At 38.9% G+C, this 19,500-nt stretch overlaps 1 protein-coding gene across 1 annotated transcript in view; it reads left to right on the top strand.

The window, feature by feature from the left end:
* The window catches only part of adamts6 (ADAM metallopeptidase with thrombospondin type 1 motif, 6), a gene marked incomplete at its 3' end in the record, with an annotated part of 104,817 nt that overhangs the window by 35,675 nt on the left and 49,642 nt on the right, over positions 1-19,500 (top strand). The window contains exons 10-12 of the mRNA XM_079804511.1: positions 4,958-5,099; positions 12,838-12,945; positions 17,364-17,509. Coding sequence (XP_079660637.1) covers positions 4,958-5,099; positions 12,838-12,945; positions 17,364-17,509 — 396 coding nt within the window. The remainder of the gene's footprint in view (positions 1-4,957; positions 5,100-12,837; positions 12,946-17,363; positions 17,510-19,500) is intronic.

Genomic DNA, 19,500 nt, shown 5'->3' with positions numbered 1-19,500 from the left:
AGAAAACCATCTAAATGCAGTAATCAACTAAATCAAAATGAACAAAAAGGGAATTATAACTGTATTTTACTGTTTTTCCTCAAACAAAACAATTTGTGAAAATCCACTGAAAACATATTCTACATTTTTGACATACACAAAGTATAGGCTAAATTATCTGGTCAACATATCTTACGTAAATATGACGAAGAAGGATCAGAGAATAATTTTCTTCTACGAATAAGGTAGGACTTTAGAATGCCAATTCTTTACTTTTAAATCATATTTAAAGTCTGATTTTTTTACTATTAGCTAACTATTTAGTTATTTAACTATTTTACTATTTGCATCAAGTCTGGAAAAGTAATGAAATGGTCATTCCCTCATTCTACAAAATTTGTGGAACTGTTTGTGCAAACAATGCTTAACATCTTGGGCCAGATTTACTAAACAGGGCAAATTTCCAAAAGAGAGCCGATGGGAGTGGAAAGTTCCACATGTAATATAAGTAAAGAACACAGGCGCAGCCGGTAAATTTCCATAATGACCAACACAATCCAGGGCCATAACCACCATAGTTCCCCCCAATAATTAGAAATGGCCAAATTGTCCCCCCCAATATTTGAATTCTTGCACTGCTCTGCTGCACTCCATTACGCAGCACTCTGTATGTTAGGATGACAAAAAGGTTTAAAAGCTACATTTTTAGTCTGGTCTGCCTCAGCGGTCTAAAAGCGCTCGTCAATGTCAAAATGATTGAGATGGCCAATCAAATCAAAGTAGGCCAGATTTATGTTCTTTTTTGACTCGTGCACAGTCTTCAGACGAACGCGTCAATCTATCGCTTAATGCTGTTGTGGAGATTGTAATCTTTCCAGTGAAATCACAGAAACAAAATGCACACAAACGTGTCCCTGCTCTTAATATACAATCACTGATGAACATCTTTGATTTTAATGAAGAAAAAAACCTATATGAGGGCGGATTAGAACCTGGAACCTTTGACACGGTTTACAAAAAAATCTACCACCAGACCACTAGGGAATCCAAATATGAACTGCAAATCTATGTATTTATTTACTAACGTGAAGAATCTCGAGATTATCAATATATTTGACCCAAATTAATGCAAATATTATTTGTAAATAGTCCCAAAATGATTATTTCCCAAGCAGAATTAGACCTAGAAAAAAATTGAAGTTTTTGAAGTCATAGACATAAATGTGCTGGATTTGAAAGAGAGTCCGTTCATGGTTAGATGAAAGTCTGGAAGTTGATCTGTAGTAGCCAGTCATAGGCTAGACTGTGAATTGTTAGCCTAACGTAAGACGAAAGGAAAGAATAGTGGTTGCCATGGCTGTCAAAAAGTTTTCCTGGTGAATGACCTCATGGAAGAAGATTAACATCACAGCCATCACTGGCATCAGAAACTTTATCATCGTGTGCCAACTTCCCACACAAACACAAAGAAATGCTGCTCTGTTGGTTTGGGATGAACTCCCTGTTGTATAATCACACCGTGTCATCTGTGACCATTTCGGATTGAGGTTGAATACTAACCTTCCTTTTTTGGATTTGCTTAGTGCCGAGCAATTCATCAATAATGGGCCTTCTCTGAAATCTCAGGTTGATGTAATCTTTGGCAGTAAAACAGCTTTGCTATGATAATGCGAGTCTATTTCCGCAACATCCCCATCTAGGAAATTCTGGATGTGTGGATGGGTCTTTTCTCGCCAGAAACTGGTCTGGTTTGTCGATTCTGACTTATTTCAGTGTACTTGTTTGTACATGTACAGTAGGATCTTTCAATAAAGAAAGAGTTTTTTGAAAAATGCCTACTGTTTGTTACAGTTATTATTATTGTTAGACTGATCTATCGAACATATATGCTCATTTGGGATCAGCATTGGCCAATAAACTTGCCTTTTGGGCGATTGAAAATGAATCATATCGGTTCCAAAGTATACAATAACTATAAACTCAAATTTTTCAAATATTTAAAATAATTTTAATGAAAAAATATTGAGTTAAAATGGTCAAATAAGCATTTAATTGGATTTCTGTACTTTCTCAACCATCATCCACCCTGTTCTTGGACAAGGTAGTATCGCTTAACTTGCATAAAGATGCGTTTTGGTCGATCGGATCACAAGTAAATCAGGGAGATTTACTATTTTGAGACTATTTTGTCCACTTTCAACCACATCTGTCCTGATTTATTTGAGAGGAGGGTCTAAGGGCGGGTATGAGTTTTTTCAGATCTTTCTATCTAATGGACGAAATAAGCTCGCACAATTTACCGGAGAGGACGGAAAAGCATACAGATGGCAGCAGATTTCGTTTCTGCAACGAACGCTGTGAGTGCATGTTAGAAATTAGGAATGTGAGAACATTGTGCTTGGTACATTTTCAGTCTTCAAACCAAACTTGGGTCTTCTTCAAACAAAGTTTAAATCCCGTCTGGCTAGCCCACTTCCCATTATGTTTACGCATTAGGTCAGTAGGCGGAGAGTAGGAGATGTTTTGTGGCTGTTTGAACGCAAAAAAGCAATCCTGTCAAATGCGTTTTGGACTATCTCTGGAAATTGACGAAAGGGGACAAGCTCAAAACACTTTAGACCAAGTTTACACTTGTATTTAGCATCGTCCACTTATGATCCGATCGACCAAAACGCATCTTAATACCAGGTGTAAACTTGGCCTTAGACACAACATGGCCAGTTATTTTGTCTATTTTTGCTTTCCAAATTAAGATAAAGCAGGATCAACCATTGCGCGTCATGGAATTAGAAAAACTGACACAAACACAGTGAAACTGAGCAATACAAACAGTAAAGTGTCTCTGTGTTTTATACTAAATATCAGCACTCTTGGAACTTTGCTTGTCCAATTAGATTAGAGGACCAGAACTAACTGATATATATCTTATCACTAGCTTAAAAATCTTTTGATATCGATCAAACACTATTGATTGACTTGGACAAGCTGTCATGTTTTTTTTTTTTTTGTGATTTCCTATTCAAGTATTTGTTTTTGTGCTGACATATTGTAAATAGTTAGTCACTAAGTTGCCTTTCATTGCTGGCATATCTGCTCGCTGTAATGAGTTTACCCAGGGACGTTTTGTTGACATGTCAAACAAACATGTCCATTTTTAAAGTGACCATTTTTGTCTTTCTCCAAAGAAATAAACAGTCTTTGTTTGTGTATATTCCAATACAAGAGGACATATTCAGACTTGTCTTTCTCTCCAGCGAGGGGATTATTCTACCAAAACACATGGGAAAAAATAGAAAACTAAATGGATGAAACCAAATACAACATTGGTTACCCCCAGGCTAGAGCTCATGTGTTTCTTTCCTTTCCAATGTATTTGGTTTAGTTTTTAATTAGATTAGACTTCCAGTATTGTGGTGGGAAGCCAGATATCCCTGTTTCACCTAATGCTTCCTCTAAAAATGCACTACCGAAACTAGATCCATAGGATGTTTTTTAGACATCTAAATATAATTTTGAATGCCTTTTTGTCAATGTAATGTATGGTTTTATTAACAACTTTGAGTATTTTAATATATTAATTAAGCAAATAATAAAGTAGGGGAAATCAGGGCTGATTGTCACTATTTACTCCAGTGAATATTATTCAGCATAGGTTTACTTATAAAACTACAATACAACGCAATGGTGGGGCATGTTGTCACATTATATAGTGCAAGTTGTCACTATGAAACCTGCCATTAAACAACATTAATTAAAAAATAGGTCATGAAAAAGGAAAAAATGTATAAAAATGCCAAACTATTTTACCATCAAATGTATGATAATTACCAAACAGCTTATAAAACCATTTAACTTTTAACCATTTAACCATTGAACTTTAATGAGTTAAAGCCCCAGTGACAACTGGCTACGGCCCCCTATACATGAAAACAATATATAATATATAAGTTATAATTTAAGTTTAAAGTCATTCCTTCCCATTTTTCCATCTTCAGACCAATAAAAGTGCGAGTTAGACACGTATTCCATGTAGAAAGTGTCTGAAAATGTAATGGCATACCGTCAGAGGGTGAGTGTGTCTTGGCTGATGCAATGTAAACTCACTCTCTTTAGAGGCAATGTTGCTTTTAGCAGCGCACGGTGGGGTGGTTGGTTAACATGCTTTAGGTTGCGCGTTCAGTTGCAGCAATCATGCGAATGCCAGACAGGACCTAGAATAGAGCCGCCTGCTCTCCAGCAGTATGAAATGTTAGCGTTTATGTTGTTAGCGAGCCCACTGTTCCCTCAGAGAGAAGGAGAGCGTATTCCGCGGCATACTGCTGGCAAAGCGAGCGGGATAATAATTGGCTGTTTTATTCCAGCGGACAGCAGCGGCGTGGGGCGGACACGTCTCTCAGCCGCTTGCACACGCCAGGGAGGGGGGAAAAGCATCCGTAACAGGGACGCCGAGAATAAAACAAGATCCACTTCTGAACCCAGAATAAACACAGTCCAACAAAACATGCACTGTCTGGCCTCTTCTTGGGCTTTATTTCTTGACTTTGTTCGTTGCAGTCAGAGCAGTGGCCTTTCTTTTTTTTTTAGGGTTTCTTGGGAGCGTTCATATTTCTAGCTGACTAAACAGACTAAACACAACACTTGACTGGACGCATGACCTCCGGTACCTTCTGCGTTTTTTTTGCCCCTTCAGTCTCTTTCGTCATTTTATTGGCTCTTCAAAGGATTCCATAGGCGCACCACAGTACCATATAAGTCCAAATCTCAGGCTTTTATAGCCACTGTTTGTCATTCATGCTTCCTCCCCTCATTTTGCTTTCTGTATTTTCCAGGTTTCTCGCTTGCTAATTCCCATTAACAATACACCTTCCTATCTCGTTTCATCTGAGCTTTTGGCATGAGACACTTTTTTTCTCTTGTTGGTCACAAATGAAACCTCTGTAGAGGAGCCAATCCCATTAAAGGTTCGTTTTTTTGACAGCTCAGGTCGGGGAACGTGTCTGGACAATGAGCCTCTGAAACGAGACTTCCTGTACCCCACTGTGGCTCCAGGGCAGGTGTACGATGCAGATGAGCAGTGTCGTTTCCAGTACGGTGCCTCCTCCCGTCAGTGCAAATATGGGGTAAGAAGGCTGCAACACACTATCATACTCTGGGAATGTCATGCTTATATGGTGACATATGCTGGCTCAGACACAAAGAATTTTTAGCATTTTTGTGTCAGAAAGATAGTTTTGCTTAAACCAGGACATTTTCTTTAAAATAACAATATGGCTTTAATCATAAATTAAATTTTTTCTTTTAATGGATACTTTGTGTGTAATATTTTTGCCACTAGTCTCACCAAATGGAATTGCAAAAATAATACCTGTTTTCAAACAGGTTTCCCAAACTCATGTCATTGGTTGAGGCAATGTTGCTGTGTCAGACTGGTCATTATACAGACATTTTTACAGTCTTCTGCTATAAACATCCCCACACAGGGCTTGACATTTACTTTTTTGCTCACCAGCCAGTGTCTAGTGGTTTTCCAAAGTTACTAGTCACTCAGCATTTTCACTGCTGGCCACCATTTTGACATCAATACCATGGGTGAAAAATTCCATATAGATATATTTTTAATATATTTTATATTTTAATACCTGCTGACAAATTAAGACCTGATGCATGGATCCAGTATTCTGTAACACATGCGTTTTCTTTCTCAACTGTTTACATTCACTTAAAACATAACTGACTGTGTTTATGTGAATACTCGCCAAGTAAATGAAAACTCACTGCGAGAATTGGTAAAATATGCGCAATCCCACGCCGAAATTTAAGCCCTATAACACCAACAATATTCATCCAGTGCAAATGAAATGAGTGATTGAGGGGAGGCGGGTTTGTGTGTAAACTCCCTGTCAGAGAGATGAGAGAGAGCGAGAAAGCGAAAGCTAGCATCGTGTCTATTCTGTGGAAAATTAGTATTAGAAGCGTTTCAGATATTTCAATATCGATATGTATCAAATTTTTTCACAACACTACATTGCACTTAGTTTATTATTTCAGTTTATTATTTCAGATGTCTTTTTAAAAGACTACAATTGAAAAATGTATTATATATATAATATATTATATATATAAAATTCAACCCGCCAAAGCGGCTAGCAGGAGTGACTGCGTTACACGCCACTGCTGAAATCCACCCGCATTTGGCGGGTTGGCGGGTGTTAATGTTAATCCCTGTCCGCACACATATCAAGAACCAAAAATGAACTACCATCACAGCAAGCACAACTATTCTGTAGTTGCGTATAAGTCAGGAGAACGTTGATGACGTTTTTTAATTATGTTCATAATGTCGTAGATATTGGGTTTTTAAACATTGCAGAAATGTTGTTTTCCGACTCTGTTAGCATTACTTCAGCTAAATGTTTGGTTGTTGTGTTAAATTTCCCAAATCAATGCCAACAATGGGCGAAGTCTGTTTGTAAGTAGTTTATGGACTGTATTTTGGTATTTTCTTGTCTTTGAAACGCTTCATTCAAATGTACAGATTGCATTATTTTAAAGGCTGGTTTTGTTTTCATCGTTAACACGCATTGTATTTGAGTTGACATTTTGAGTCTACTTAAAGAAACCTACCAGGTAGGTGTTTTCAAAACATTCCAAAAGCACTTTTTTATTGCTTTCAAGAACGTTTAAAATAGGTTACTTAGACATTACCCAACTGCAAAAAATGCAATGAAGCGAAAAGTGCTAAATATTCAATGTAAATACAAATTTTTGTCCAAACCAAGTGTGCTTTGCCAGAAAATTCCAGGACACAGGGTAATATAATATGAACACATCAGATGTGATCAGATATTTGCTACATTCTTGATGCTTTACCTGTGACTTCAGAACCTGCTATATATGTATTAAATCCAAGAGCTGATTTTAATAACACTGGACGAGTCAGAAGGCGGTTTGGACATAGAGAGCAAGACCGCTACTTAAAGAGCTCTGAGGAGACATGATGCCGGAGGTCAAGCAGTTATTTTTACCACTGACCCAGAGGAGACTAGCCAAAGGGCATGATTTGTTCAGCAGGCAACATTACAAGAAGAGCTCTCTGATGTATAGAGCAGTGAGGGGAAAAAAAACGTGATGTGAGTGAGTGCTGTGGTGTCTCATTTGGACTTGTAAAGAATATATCGAGTTTAAGTTTTTGTAACACTTGCCCTGATTGTGGAGAACTTTTGGAAGCTTTAAGAAACACAGGTGATAGCAATCAGCTGAGATTATTTTCACTTCCTTTGGGGGCTAGAAGGGAGGCTGCCAAGTTGATACTCTCTTGTAGTATGTCACATGATGCCATTCATGTTGTCGAAATTAAAGATCGTTGTTTTATCAGCACCTGAAACGAGCTTTGCCGAGGACCGTTTGAAGTCGGGCCACATATCTTTCAGAGAAAGTCCATACTTGAGGTTTGTTTCTTTTCCTGCCGAATCCCCAGACTTTTGGAAATGATAATGATTTTACCCAAAGAATAACAAACTTAAGCAAATAAACTGACACAGGGGGAAAAAAAGGGCTTGAATGAAGCCAGGAAAATTAATGATCAATAAGAGATGGCGCTCTGCTTAGTACAAATATGCGGCTTTGCTTTCTACACCAGAAAAGAATTAAATTACCCGAGATTACAGAGTTCTTTTGTTTCATTGAGAGATATATCCGACAGTGGATGAACGCATGCCAAAAAGAGAACCCTGTAATTTCTCTCTTAAACTCATAACTGTGGTATAGAACAGCATGGAAGACGGTCATGTAAAGAAAAAAAGTCTTGCATTCCCTTGGCTCAAGTTTAATACAGCGTGTAGTGTTAGTGGATTCTGACAATCTTATTTTTTTCTGCCAACTGTCTGTTTAATACATGCCTTTGGAGAATCATAACCACACCAGCGGACCAGAGGTTTGAATTTGGTTTGGAAAAACTGTTACGGAGAGATAAACACACACCCAGGGGGTGGACGAAAAATTCAAAACCTAAAAATATATTAATATCAAAGACCTAATAAGGCGCACGACCACCTTTTGCCTTCCTGGAATGCTGTCATACACATCATGAATGGTGTGGAGTGGAATTTTACCCCATTCTTTTAGAAGAAAAAAAAGGGTTGGTTCTTTAGGACAAAGGCAATGGAAATCTATTTCTTAATCTATTTTGCTTTAGATCAGTGGTGTTTGGATCTAGTGACTATAGGGAGGATATGGGAGGCATTAGACTTTATCCTTCTGTTTATTAAACCATCAATTAATTAGCATTGCATATGGGGAGATTATCACCAAGGAATATGGGAACATTATAAAAAAAATATTTAGTGGCGGTGGAGAGCACCTAGTAAGGTAAAGTGGATTCAGCAATTTCAACGTGACTGGGCATGGCTGGGTCATGTTGAGGTTGGACTTTTCTGATATTGAGATATTTAGTGAACTTGTGACAACTTCTGTGCTGACGTCGTCTATGATTTGCAAATTAAGTCATAAAATGTCTTCACTTCAATACATTATATAATTGTATAGCTTTTTGTGGTATATTCACCTTCAGCTGATTATTTGGCGATTTGGCCTCTTTGCATGGATGGTTAAGGAACTCAAACATCATATACATATGTGATTAATCAGATATATGCACAGTATAATGTATGCATGATATTACATTACATCGTGCACCTGACTCAGCTGTCATATACATTGATGTAAGTGAATTTTACTTTTTTTGTGCAGTTTTACTAGAATGCCATCTAATTTTAATCGATGAAAATAAGATTTTATTTGATGAGAAGTGAAAAACTAAACAAAATATGTATAGCATTCTGAAGACAGACAGATAGATAGGCAGGCTTGGTAGATAGATAGGTAGCGATCCGTCAATCGATCCACCGATCACTCCAGTCAAATTCATACCAGAAGTGGCTCTGGAAATTCTAAAACAGTTTGATAGTAATAACTTTGGTCTTAGTGAAGTAGGCCAATTTTTATGCTACCCTGCACACCCAGCTTAAACCTGTCAGTGCCTGAGTCTTGCTGGTCAAGCTTACCCCTCTGACCTTCTCAGCATGAGCATCTTGAATGTGCCAGCAGGAAACCTTATTAAAACCAGCTGCAGAGGTGGAGCTTTTGCAACCTGAGAGTGGCAGTTTGCCGCTTTATTTAATCTGGATGGGCTAGGCAGCTGAGTCTTATTTACTGACCTGGGGTCAGTGGCGGTGCTCCCTATCATAAGTCTTTTTCATGGGGGCACTTCTCTGTCCTGTAAATCCTATGAAGTTCAAGCTTTAAAGGGACCTAGTGCACTTTATTGGGAAATATAATGCAGGGTTCTGCAAAGCTACACTTGTAATGTACGGAGAGCATTATATCTTCCTATGTTCAAACTTCAGACCCCAGCATAGTTCCTTTAGAGCACATGGAAGTAAGTTTGGTACATTTGTCAGTTACAATTTCAAGTTCTGTGCTGATACTTAGAATAATACTATATCGTCCCATTTCCAGCTGTCATGTGCAAAGTTTGTTATGTATTTTTGAGGGTGTTGGATTCTGAGACTTAACTAGATGAGCAACAAAACGTCTTCTAATAAAGCTTAGATCCTTAAGGTGCGGTCACATTAGCAAAACTTTGGCTACATTTTGCAGGCAAAAGTTTGTACATTGTGCATGAAGCACCGCTTACTGACAGTTCACTTCCAAACCAAGCAGCTTTATATTTGGAAATGCTGTGAATTTGTGTTATATACAATAAATGATTGTTAGTTAATGTATGCAATTAATTCAAAATCCTTATTGTGTTAAAATAATTTAACACACATGACGCATTTAATTACTGAAGCATGTGAAATTGCATCATTAATGTAATTTACGTCATGGGCAATAAGATGATCTTAGAAGCCGGGAGATTATCACTCTGAGCATCTACAATGGCGCAAGCACCTGTAACCCTTGTAGTTCATTTTAAGCCGCTAAAAAATTCAGTCTAATGATCCAGTAAGCGAATTCATTCAAACAATCAGTGCAAATCAGCATTAATGTAAAGAAAACCAGGTTGATTACATCAGAGATGGCAAAGAGAATAGAGAGTCGCATTGCATTTTCATTTAATTATTCATTCCATTGTGTGTTTCACAAGTTCATATTCAAGCATGCGCAAGTCCATTATATGAATGTGTACTGATTGTACATTGTATTTATGCACAGACACGTTTCAGTACATTCACGTTGTTTCCACACACATTCAGGATAATGTTTTGATTTGTCATGTATATGTTGCTATGCTTAGTAATTCTGAATGAATCTGTGTACTGTAGTAGGTATATGTAGTCAGGTCTAAGTGGTTTGATTAGGGTTTGGCATCTCCATGTGGTCTTGTTCTGTATTGCAACAAAAGGGTGTGATTAATCACAATTAAGATTCCTTTTTTATTGACAGCCCTAATTATGGGTAAAAGCAAGTCTGTCAAGTGGTAATATTACCTCGGCCATTACCCAAGCTTGCTCCAGGACAAGGAAAGTCCTGGCATTTACAACCTTCCTCCCTTCCTTGCGGGCCAGGTATTATTCACATGAGGTCCAAGAGCAGAGCTCTAAGGTTAAGCTATGTAAATGTCTAAAGTTTGACACAGCCCATAGGGAATACTTGCTTAGGGAGAACGTTTTAAACTGTGACCTTGGCCCTTCACTACCTCCAGCATATATGTGAACTGCAAAGAAATTGTTTCTCCCTATCCTTGACCTAAAAAGTCAACCCCTATGGAACCGCAGGGGAGATTTCGCTCTACAACCCCAAAGCAATCTGGGAAAAGTGCTCTCACCCTTCCTGGAGTTGTCCAGGATCCAAAGACTCCCAGTACTCGAAAAGGTGCCCAATAACGAGAAGAGATGCTATAAGGCATATTACCTTAACTTGTTAGGTTCTACATGGATTGGCTAAGACTCCAACGGGGAGTGGAGGACCTTACCCCATGCAGTTGGGGAGGGTTCCATTCTTCATTTAACCCTAATAACCCCTGAGGCCCACCCCAAGGGAGCCACCGGGGAGCTAACCCTACTTAAAGACCCCAGAATCATAGTAAATGACAGCGAACATCCTCAACCCCTATGGAAACTCAACTTGTTACCATTGTCTATGTCAATTAGAGAGGGCTAAAGAACCCATCCCTCTAAAGGGGAGCATAAATCACTTAAAACCCAACAGTAGAGGCTAGAGGGGATAATGCCCTACAATACTAGTTCACCCTGCATCCACCTTGATTAAGGTACTGAAAGGGGGAGCAAAGACCCTACTTCAGTGGGAGGGTTGGACGGGGAAGGTCGAGGAATATTACTCCGCAGCGAATCGATTTCTTTACAAAACGTATTTTTATTAATTGCTTCCTTTAGATCTTGTCTTCTTATTCCAGCGTCTCGCCTCCTCTGTGCTCCACTATTCAGAAGAGGTGCACGGGTGGCCACGCTCTCCCTCTGGCCATGCCTCCAGTCATCATACTGTGATGGGCCTAAACCCCCAGAAGTTTTGGGTGACTAACTAATGGCAGTGGCTGTATGTTTGGTGACTCGGAGGGCCAGATGAGTGGTGCAGTGCAATCCGTGGTGCAGATCGCTTCAGGAGACAATCCCTTCTGCTGATCCAAATCTCTCAGTGGATCCACCTGGTATGCCTGCAACACGTCATCATATGCATGGCGGCCTGACCTGTTGCCGCATACGCCCTGCCATCTAAATGCAAGGTGGTCTGTAGTGGACTAGACGGCAGAGTTGGAGCCTTCAAAGAGGATGATTCACTCTGTGAAAAAATATCCTCTAATATCTCAAATATCCTCCATCAAACAATCCCCCCACATTTGAATCATTTGAATATTCGAAAGGATAGATACGAGCAGTATATAGTTTCCTTCTGTCTCTCGCGCCCCCACACTAGATCCAATCTAGTTGCCACGAAATGCAACAACTCCTCGTATGCGGGGCTGAGAGTGTGATATACAAGTGATATACACGCCCCCACTGAACCGCTCAAGAGACAGAACATCTTGATCCAACAGATCGCTCAAACCGATTACTGAAGAATGTGAAAGAGCCAATACCTTTTTTGCAAATTCCTCCGCCAGTCTTCCATTGTGCCTCGGCTACTGAAGGGCCTTCCTCATCTCAATTTTTTTACAATGGCCACATTCAGAATTGAACGCACATGCTCCTCACCTAAACACCAAACACACAGATTGTGTGTCCTCACGTGTCAAAAAATCTGGGACACCTGTTAAATCGTCTTCACCACACGCTACTACAAAGAAACGGCTTCTGAACAAAAAAAAGCTGATGATGTACATTGCAGGTGTCCTCTTATACTTGCTGGAGATCTGGTAATGACGCCATAGATTGTCGTCAGCTAATGAAATGGTCATGTCATTTGCACGTTTCAGACACCGGTCACTCTGATGGTGTTCCCCAGAGTTTCAATCCAAGATGCAGTATTAAGTTATTTGAAAGGGAACTGTTTTTGCTTGTAGTGTCTTGCCATATAATAAAAAAAAACATTTAATCATGTTTTGTTCAATCAAATTTTTTTTAGAATGATTATGTCTCCCCCACGAAAACCACCTGCAACGGACTAGCAAGTAGCATTTTCAAATAGCAGTGACGTAACTACAGCCTATTGGCCCCATCTAAACATCTTGTTTCAATAGGAAATATGTCAACGCATGAAAGTGATTTCATTGGATCTCTATAAAGCCTGCTGAGGAAACCAACCCATTGCACAATGCTAATCTTGTGTCTATGTTTTCTGGTCTCTCTTGGAAATATATTGGATATATTCTGACCAACTTGCTTTTGCCTTCTTTCCTAGGAAGTGTGTAGAGAGCTCTGGTGCCTTAGCAAAAGTAATCGCTGTGTCACCAACAGTATCCCCGCCGCAGAAGGAACCCTGTGCCAGACCAGCATCATTGAAAAGGGGGTAAGTCAGTGTGCCATGAGGGAGAAAACTTTATGCAATGGGAACGGTTATGAAATGGCAGGTGGCAGGTAGTGGGAAACGGACTCCTCATGACTCCGGGTGTGGCGTCTGGCCCTGCTCTCATTGTACATATTTCCAGTGTTCACTCATGCACGCAGCGTTTGGGTCATCAGTTCACATTTCTGCTGGGCCAGGTTAGAGAGACAGTTTTAACAAAGATTAGGGTGGCCATTGTCCTCACTCGTAGGATGGCTCAAGAGGAAGAATGGAAGAGGACCACGAGCTGTCTATCTTTGTTACCATTCGCTCAGTGGATCTATTTACTGCCAAGCTCTTGTGCGTTGTCTTGGACAAGCAGCAAGCCCCAGGTTGAGCCGCTGTTTTTTTTTAGCGGGTGGCGTACTTATGTCTGCCCCTGGCTGGGTTAGCATCAAAGGAATACGAATGTCAGCCATTTCTCACCCAGCGTGTAATAGAGTGGAGGCCCTGCCAGCTCCAGAAAGATGAGAAATGGAAAGGCAGCGAAAAAGGGGTGACCACACATGCTACTTAATGTGCTTTCCACCATCAGCACTGATAATGAATTTGTCACATTGTAAAGAATGGCTGTCGAACACTCCAGGAATCACAATGTCAGAAAGCCACCCATTCTAAGGCAGAGTTCATTCTTAATCTGCTATTTAGTACTCGCTTTCACTTTTTTTCATGTGACGTGACAACATGAAATCAAAATTGACTCCTCTTGCTTTCTAAATGTGCCCCTATGATGCTATTTTAAAGTTTCCTAATTCTGATTTGGAGGTCTCCAACAACAGGTTTACATGCATCAAAGGTCAAAAAACAGTTTAATTTTCTCATAATATACATTACACATCACCACAATGTTCAATGATTCTCAAACAACTCGATGGATGAATCAGTCGCTCTAAATCCCTCCTTTCTGAGAGCCTGCTCTGCTCTGATTGGTCAGATGGCTCAGTCTGTTGCGATTGGTCTACCGTGTACAGTGCGCATTTCAGAAACAAACGCTTTTACCATAACTGATCCTCAGCTCTGTCTGGAGGCTTCCTATTCCTAAAGCTCAGCGACTGTACACACTGTAAAGACACTAAGGATGACGCCGATTTTACACTACAGCTCAGCGGCGAGTCCGAATCGATGACGAAACATCGGAAGAACTAGTTATTCAACCCGAACCTTGAGCAGGACGTTTCTCAGTGATGCTACTCTTTTTGAGGTACATTATGAGATGTTTCAACTGCAATTCCTCACCATCAGCATTAACAGTGTGTGTGTGTGTGTGTGGTGTGTGTGTGTGTGTGTGTGTGTGTGTGTGTGTGTGTGTGTGTGTGTGTGTGTGTGTGTGTGTGTGTGTGTGTGTGTGTGTGTGTGTGTGGAATGTATTGCGGTGCATACATTAGCCCAGCTGATGTAAACATTAACGTTTGCAAAACAAATCTTGCTCCATCCTTTATCTTCAATCAAAGTAGTAAAAATGACAGACAACCTGCATTAATAGACGCAGTTTTAGGTAATACTGCAGCCCACAGCTGACAGTAATAACGTGAGTTAGCCGGATAGCCAGATACTTACACAATATGAAACACAATAAACGCATTGTAGAGCACAGTGTCTTCTTGACATGATGCTATCCAGTATCCGCTGCAGTGTTTAAGGTTTCCCTGGTCTCTGCGCAGTGTGCGTGCACAATAAGTGGACAGGCAATATGCTAATGTTTCGTTGTGACATCACAGCGAAGCGGCTTGTGACTCGATTGAAAAACGATTCATTCAATTGACTCCGAGTCTAATCTTACTTTTGAGAGACAATAACTTTATATACACTGCACTTTCAGATTTAAAACTTTGCAGGATGTTTTCATTCACTTAGAACTATGTTACACTCTACATGAAAGGCAATTTTCAAAAATCCAAAATAGGGATCAATATTTTATTGATAAAATAAAACATTTCCACAATCTTTTAGTAGTAAATAATATATTTAATAGTGATATATAATATACTTATATTAAAATACTAGCCAATAAACCAACCAATAACCAACCATTTTGATTTTATCTGCATCTGCCAACAATTATGTCGACTGGGCAGGTTATTAAAAAAGTTGTAACAGTTGCATATTCTGCTGACCGTCATGTATAATACACAATTTCTGAATTCTAGTTCAATTAATACAAATTAAAATATAAATAAAAATATTTTTTTATTTAGTTAAAAATTCCATAATCTGCTGAAATTAGACTAGAAGACACATTATAACAATTTATATATTCAAAGATAAATAATAATTCTTTTTTTTAAACTTAGGTTACTAATGTTTATATAATTTATAATTGAGTCAATGCAGCACGGGGCTGCCTCGGAGTGTTGTTAAAAACAAAGTATATTAGGAAGCAGCATAATCATGCTGAATACTTTTTAAACAGCCCTCAAAGCAAGCATATGTTACAGTACCTTAAAATGATGCTGACGAAAGCAGCTCACTAGGTTTCAGAACAGAGCGTCTGTTAGATAAGACATTCTTTAAGAGGTTATTTTGGACCTGCCTGCTAGTGTCTTAGCACACTACCCTGATTTCAGACACTGGTAGCTGAGGACACAGCCTTTCCCTTGCCAAGTTCTTCCTGTCTGTGAACGAGAGAAAGAAATAAAGTCTTAGAACAAGAACAAACCATCCAGACAGAGGGAGAGAGAGAGTGAGAAAGAGACAGAACTTAACCTACTGACACAGTTGCACAGTGACGACAGTTTCTAGCGTCTCCAATCCTTGTCCTCATGTCCCCTGGGTTGGATGGATAATGAGGTCGAGTGTTGAGAAGATTTCATGGGGTCCCGAAGCATTACAAAGCCTTGAGTCTGTTTTTATTCTGGAGTGGATTCAGATTAGGGACAGTAGGTGAATGTGCTGTTTACACAAAACAAGATTTAGTCAGGAGATTTCTCTCAAATGGCAACTGCAGTTAACTTATTTTTAGACATGCTAATTACAATCATAACTTTAATAATGAGCAAGGGAATGCTCATGGATTAATGTTAGAGGAAATGGACCAATACAAATGCCAGTGTTTTTTTATTTATTGTAATATTTCACTCAAAAATGTCATGTAATTATTTACTACTTGTATTTTATGATACATATCACCAGATGAACGATGGACATGGCAAATGGCATTGGGGTCAATAACATAAGAGTGTCCATATAATAAATGGAAAAATCATTACAAAATCTAGTTTAAAACACATGTGCCAAGGTTTTTTTCCCCCTTAAATCTACTCTTGGTATTCATGTTGGTTTCTGATTTAGAAGGTTTTTATTCTATTTTCAAAAAAAGGTTAATTTCATTACTTTTCAAAATGTCATGTTGTGTAACCATCAAGTAAAAAGAGAGTTTTCCTTATATCTTTTAAACAAATATCATTACAATTTTGGAGAATCACACCATGTGACCATGTCATAAAATGTAAATGTATCTGTTGTTATAAAAGACTAATTATCTTGACACATGGCAGCAGTTGTACAGTATCACCCTGATTTATCTTTTTTTTTTTCTTTTTTTTTTAATTAGTAGATTGGACAAAAAAAATCCTGTCATTGACCCATATGTCGTAACCAGTAATGCCAAATGTGTTACTTAGTAATCTGACTACTTTTTTCCCAGTAACAAGTAATCTAGCGCGTTACTATTTCCAAACCAGTAATCAGATTAAAGTAACTTAGTCGCAAGACACTGTGAGTTGCTATTTTAGTAATTTTCCTTAGTAAAAATATATATTTTTGATTTCTTGTTGCGTCTCGGGGAGAGTATTTATATTAAGTGAAGTCAAGAAAGACTGTCTTTATTAAAAATTGTATTAAAACGTTTTTTCAATAAAGTGAGTGTTGGCAAAAACGGTTGTCATTTCTATGTTGAGGCGGCAGGGGTGTTGTCGGCAACTGCTGAATGTAACTAATAAAGTAACTTGTAATCTAACTTAGTTACTTTTAAAATCAAGTCATCTGTAAAGTAACTAAGTTACTTTTTAAAGGAGTAATCAGATTACTTTTTCAACTGTGTTTAGTAACTGTGGCAACACAGGTCGTAACAATCGTGATGTACCAGTTTTTTAAATATGCAAAAATGCAATTTCAGTATTTTGTATTGACATTTGTAGAATTTGTAGAATCTTTCTATTAAAATGCAGTGCCAATCATAGACACAGATTATTTTTGGTGTAGGTGCACTTGCAATTTTCCAATAATAAAAGAAAGAGAGATGGGGGTTGTGGGTGGTATGGGGTGTGTGGTGTGGGCACCCACTGGCAGAAACATAAGTCGGCGCCTATGGTTTCAATAGATTTGAGAGCTATGACAGAGGGGAAGATTTTAGAAGAACTAATTTCTCCATATCTGTGTGTTAGTGGTGTTATCAGGGTGAATGTGTGGCGTTTGGGACATGGCCGCAGAGCGTGGACGGAAGCTGGGGACCGTGGACAACCTGGGGCGAGTGCAGTCGTACCTGCGGTGGTGGCGTCTCCTCGTCCATGCGACATTGTGACAGCCCAGCGTAAGTAGGCAAAGTAAGCCAGAACAAAGCTGAACAGGTCCCTATTTGGTCCATCTCACTACTGCTCACACTAGTCTCATTAATATCTCACCTTTCTGCACAAAGATGTACACAAATCAAGACTAGATTGATTACACATCTTCGGTTGGGACATACTATTAAGGTGCGGTAATAATAATTAATACATTAATTATTAAGTAATTATTAAGTATTAAGTAAGTGAATAATAATTCAGCACCAATAATAATTGATAACAATTGAGGATCATGTGACACTGAAGACTGGAGAAATGATGCTGGAAATTCAGCTTTGATCACAGAAATAAATTACATTTTAAAATGTATTGAAATAGAAAAGTTATTTTAAATTGTAATCATATTTCACAATATTACTCTTTTGCTGTATTTCTGATTAAATGTTGAGCAGAAGAGACTTCTTTCAAAAACATTAAATAAACATAATTATAATCGGTAGTGTATTTTGACTGCAGAAAAGATGTCGCACTGTATTAAAAATTATTTTAATATTTAATTAAAATATTAAATGTTGCAGTGTTGAGAAAATCCTTACTCGAGTTTGTCAAGCAAATGTAATAGATATTTGTTGGTCCAAAATAATTTTTTACTTTCGACTTTTGCCGGAGGGTGGTTTTCTTGCCAGTTTCTCCAAACTTTTCATAGGTAGCCACAGGAGCTCAAAATAGGTTTGGATGTAGATGGAGTTTAGGTTTCATTCCCGGCGGTTGCGGAAATGTCTATCCTCACACTCTCGCTGCAGACAGTGGCGGGAGTGTGGCCGGTGTAATATGTAACACCTGTGTAAGATGATCGGCCCTTAAAACCTGGCTACCCGAGAGAAAGGAAACCCGAGCACTTCAAGCCAAGCTGCCCTGGAAAGCATTCATTAAGAGCGGGCCCTGAGAAAACAGCACAACCAGCCGCCAGACGGCACGGAGGGAGGCAGAGGAAGATGGCCAGAATCACCTAAGGCTTGGCAAACCTCGTTACGCTGCCCTCATGAGTTAAAATAACCTGCTGAGAAATGGCCAAACAGCTTAGCCGTTCTCTGAGAGAGACCTGGATACATACATCAACTATTTATAAGGCAGTGAGAAAAAGTGCATATTGCCCTGCTGGTCATAACAACCTGAACAGACACTGGAGATAGTACAAATGTCTTGAGCTCCCTGTCAAACAAACACAAATGGAAACTGCTTTTCATATTTGCTTGTGGGTTGAGGAGTTTTCTGAATTTCCATTTATGGAACTGAAGTCAACCTTGATAGAATACGTGGATACTCAGGGGGCTTATTAGGGGCCCGGTTATTAATTATGGGGATTATTGTTTATAGAATTGGAAATCACTGGCCTTAGGGGTATCTTGCTCTTGAACAATGGAACTCCATGTAAGGCTGAAATGAATTACACATTGTGTTTAACGTGGTACATCAGTGGTTTTGGCTGAAAGATCCTTTTTATGATTCTTCTTTGTAACATGTAAGATTCAGTTAAATGATAGAATCTGGATTGGATATATTTAAAGGTGAAGTGCATAATTATTGCGCTCCTATTGGCACAGAGCGGAATTGCAAATATAATATATCTGCAATCAGCGATGACTGCCTCCAATGAAACAACTGACATGCATTTAAGTGGGTGAATATAAGATTATTTCAGTCTGTTTTGAGTGCCACACTTCCTGCTGCCAGCTGGTGGCGCTATAACCATGACCCATAATAGCCATATAATATTCATGTAATCAGCCACTATGACCAAACAGCCACTATGACCAAACATACAACCCCAATTTTATTTAAATAAGACAATGCACCTGGAAGATATGAGCCTCTTCCCGTTTCACTTTTTGCCATAAATTTTTTCATATATCACGGGAACACCGTTGAGGATATAAAAAATCTGTTCGCAATGTAGCATCTCTAATGTCTTGGCGTACTGTTGACCAAGTTTGGTGTGAATCACAAGAAATCATGA

The sequence above is a fragment of the Gobio gobio genome (genome assembly GCF_949357685.1).
Source record: "Gobio gobio genome assembly, chromosome: 22".
Classification (NCBI taxonomy): domain Eukaryota; kingdom Metazoa; phylum Chordata; class Actinopteri; order Cypriniformes; family Gobionidae; genus Gobio; species Gobio gobio.
This window is presented reverse-complemented; position numbering and strand designations above follow the sequence as displayed.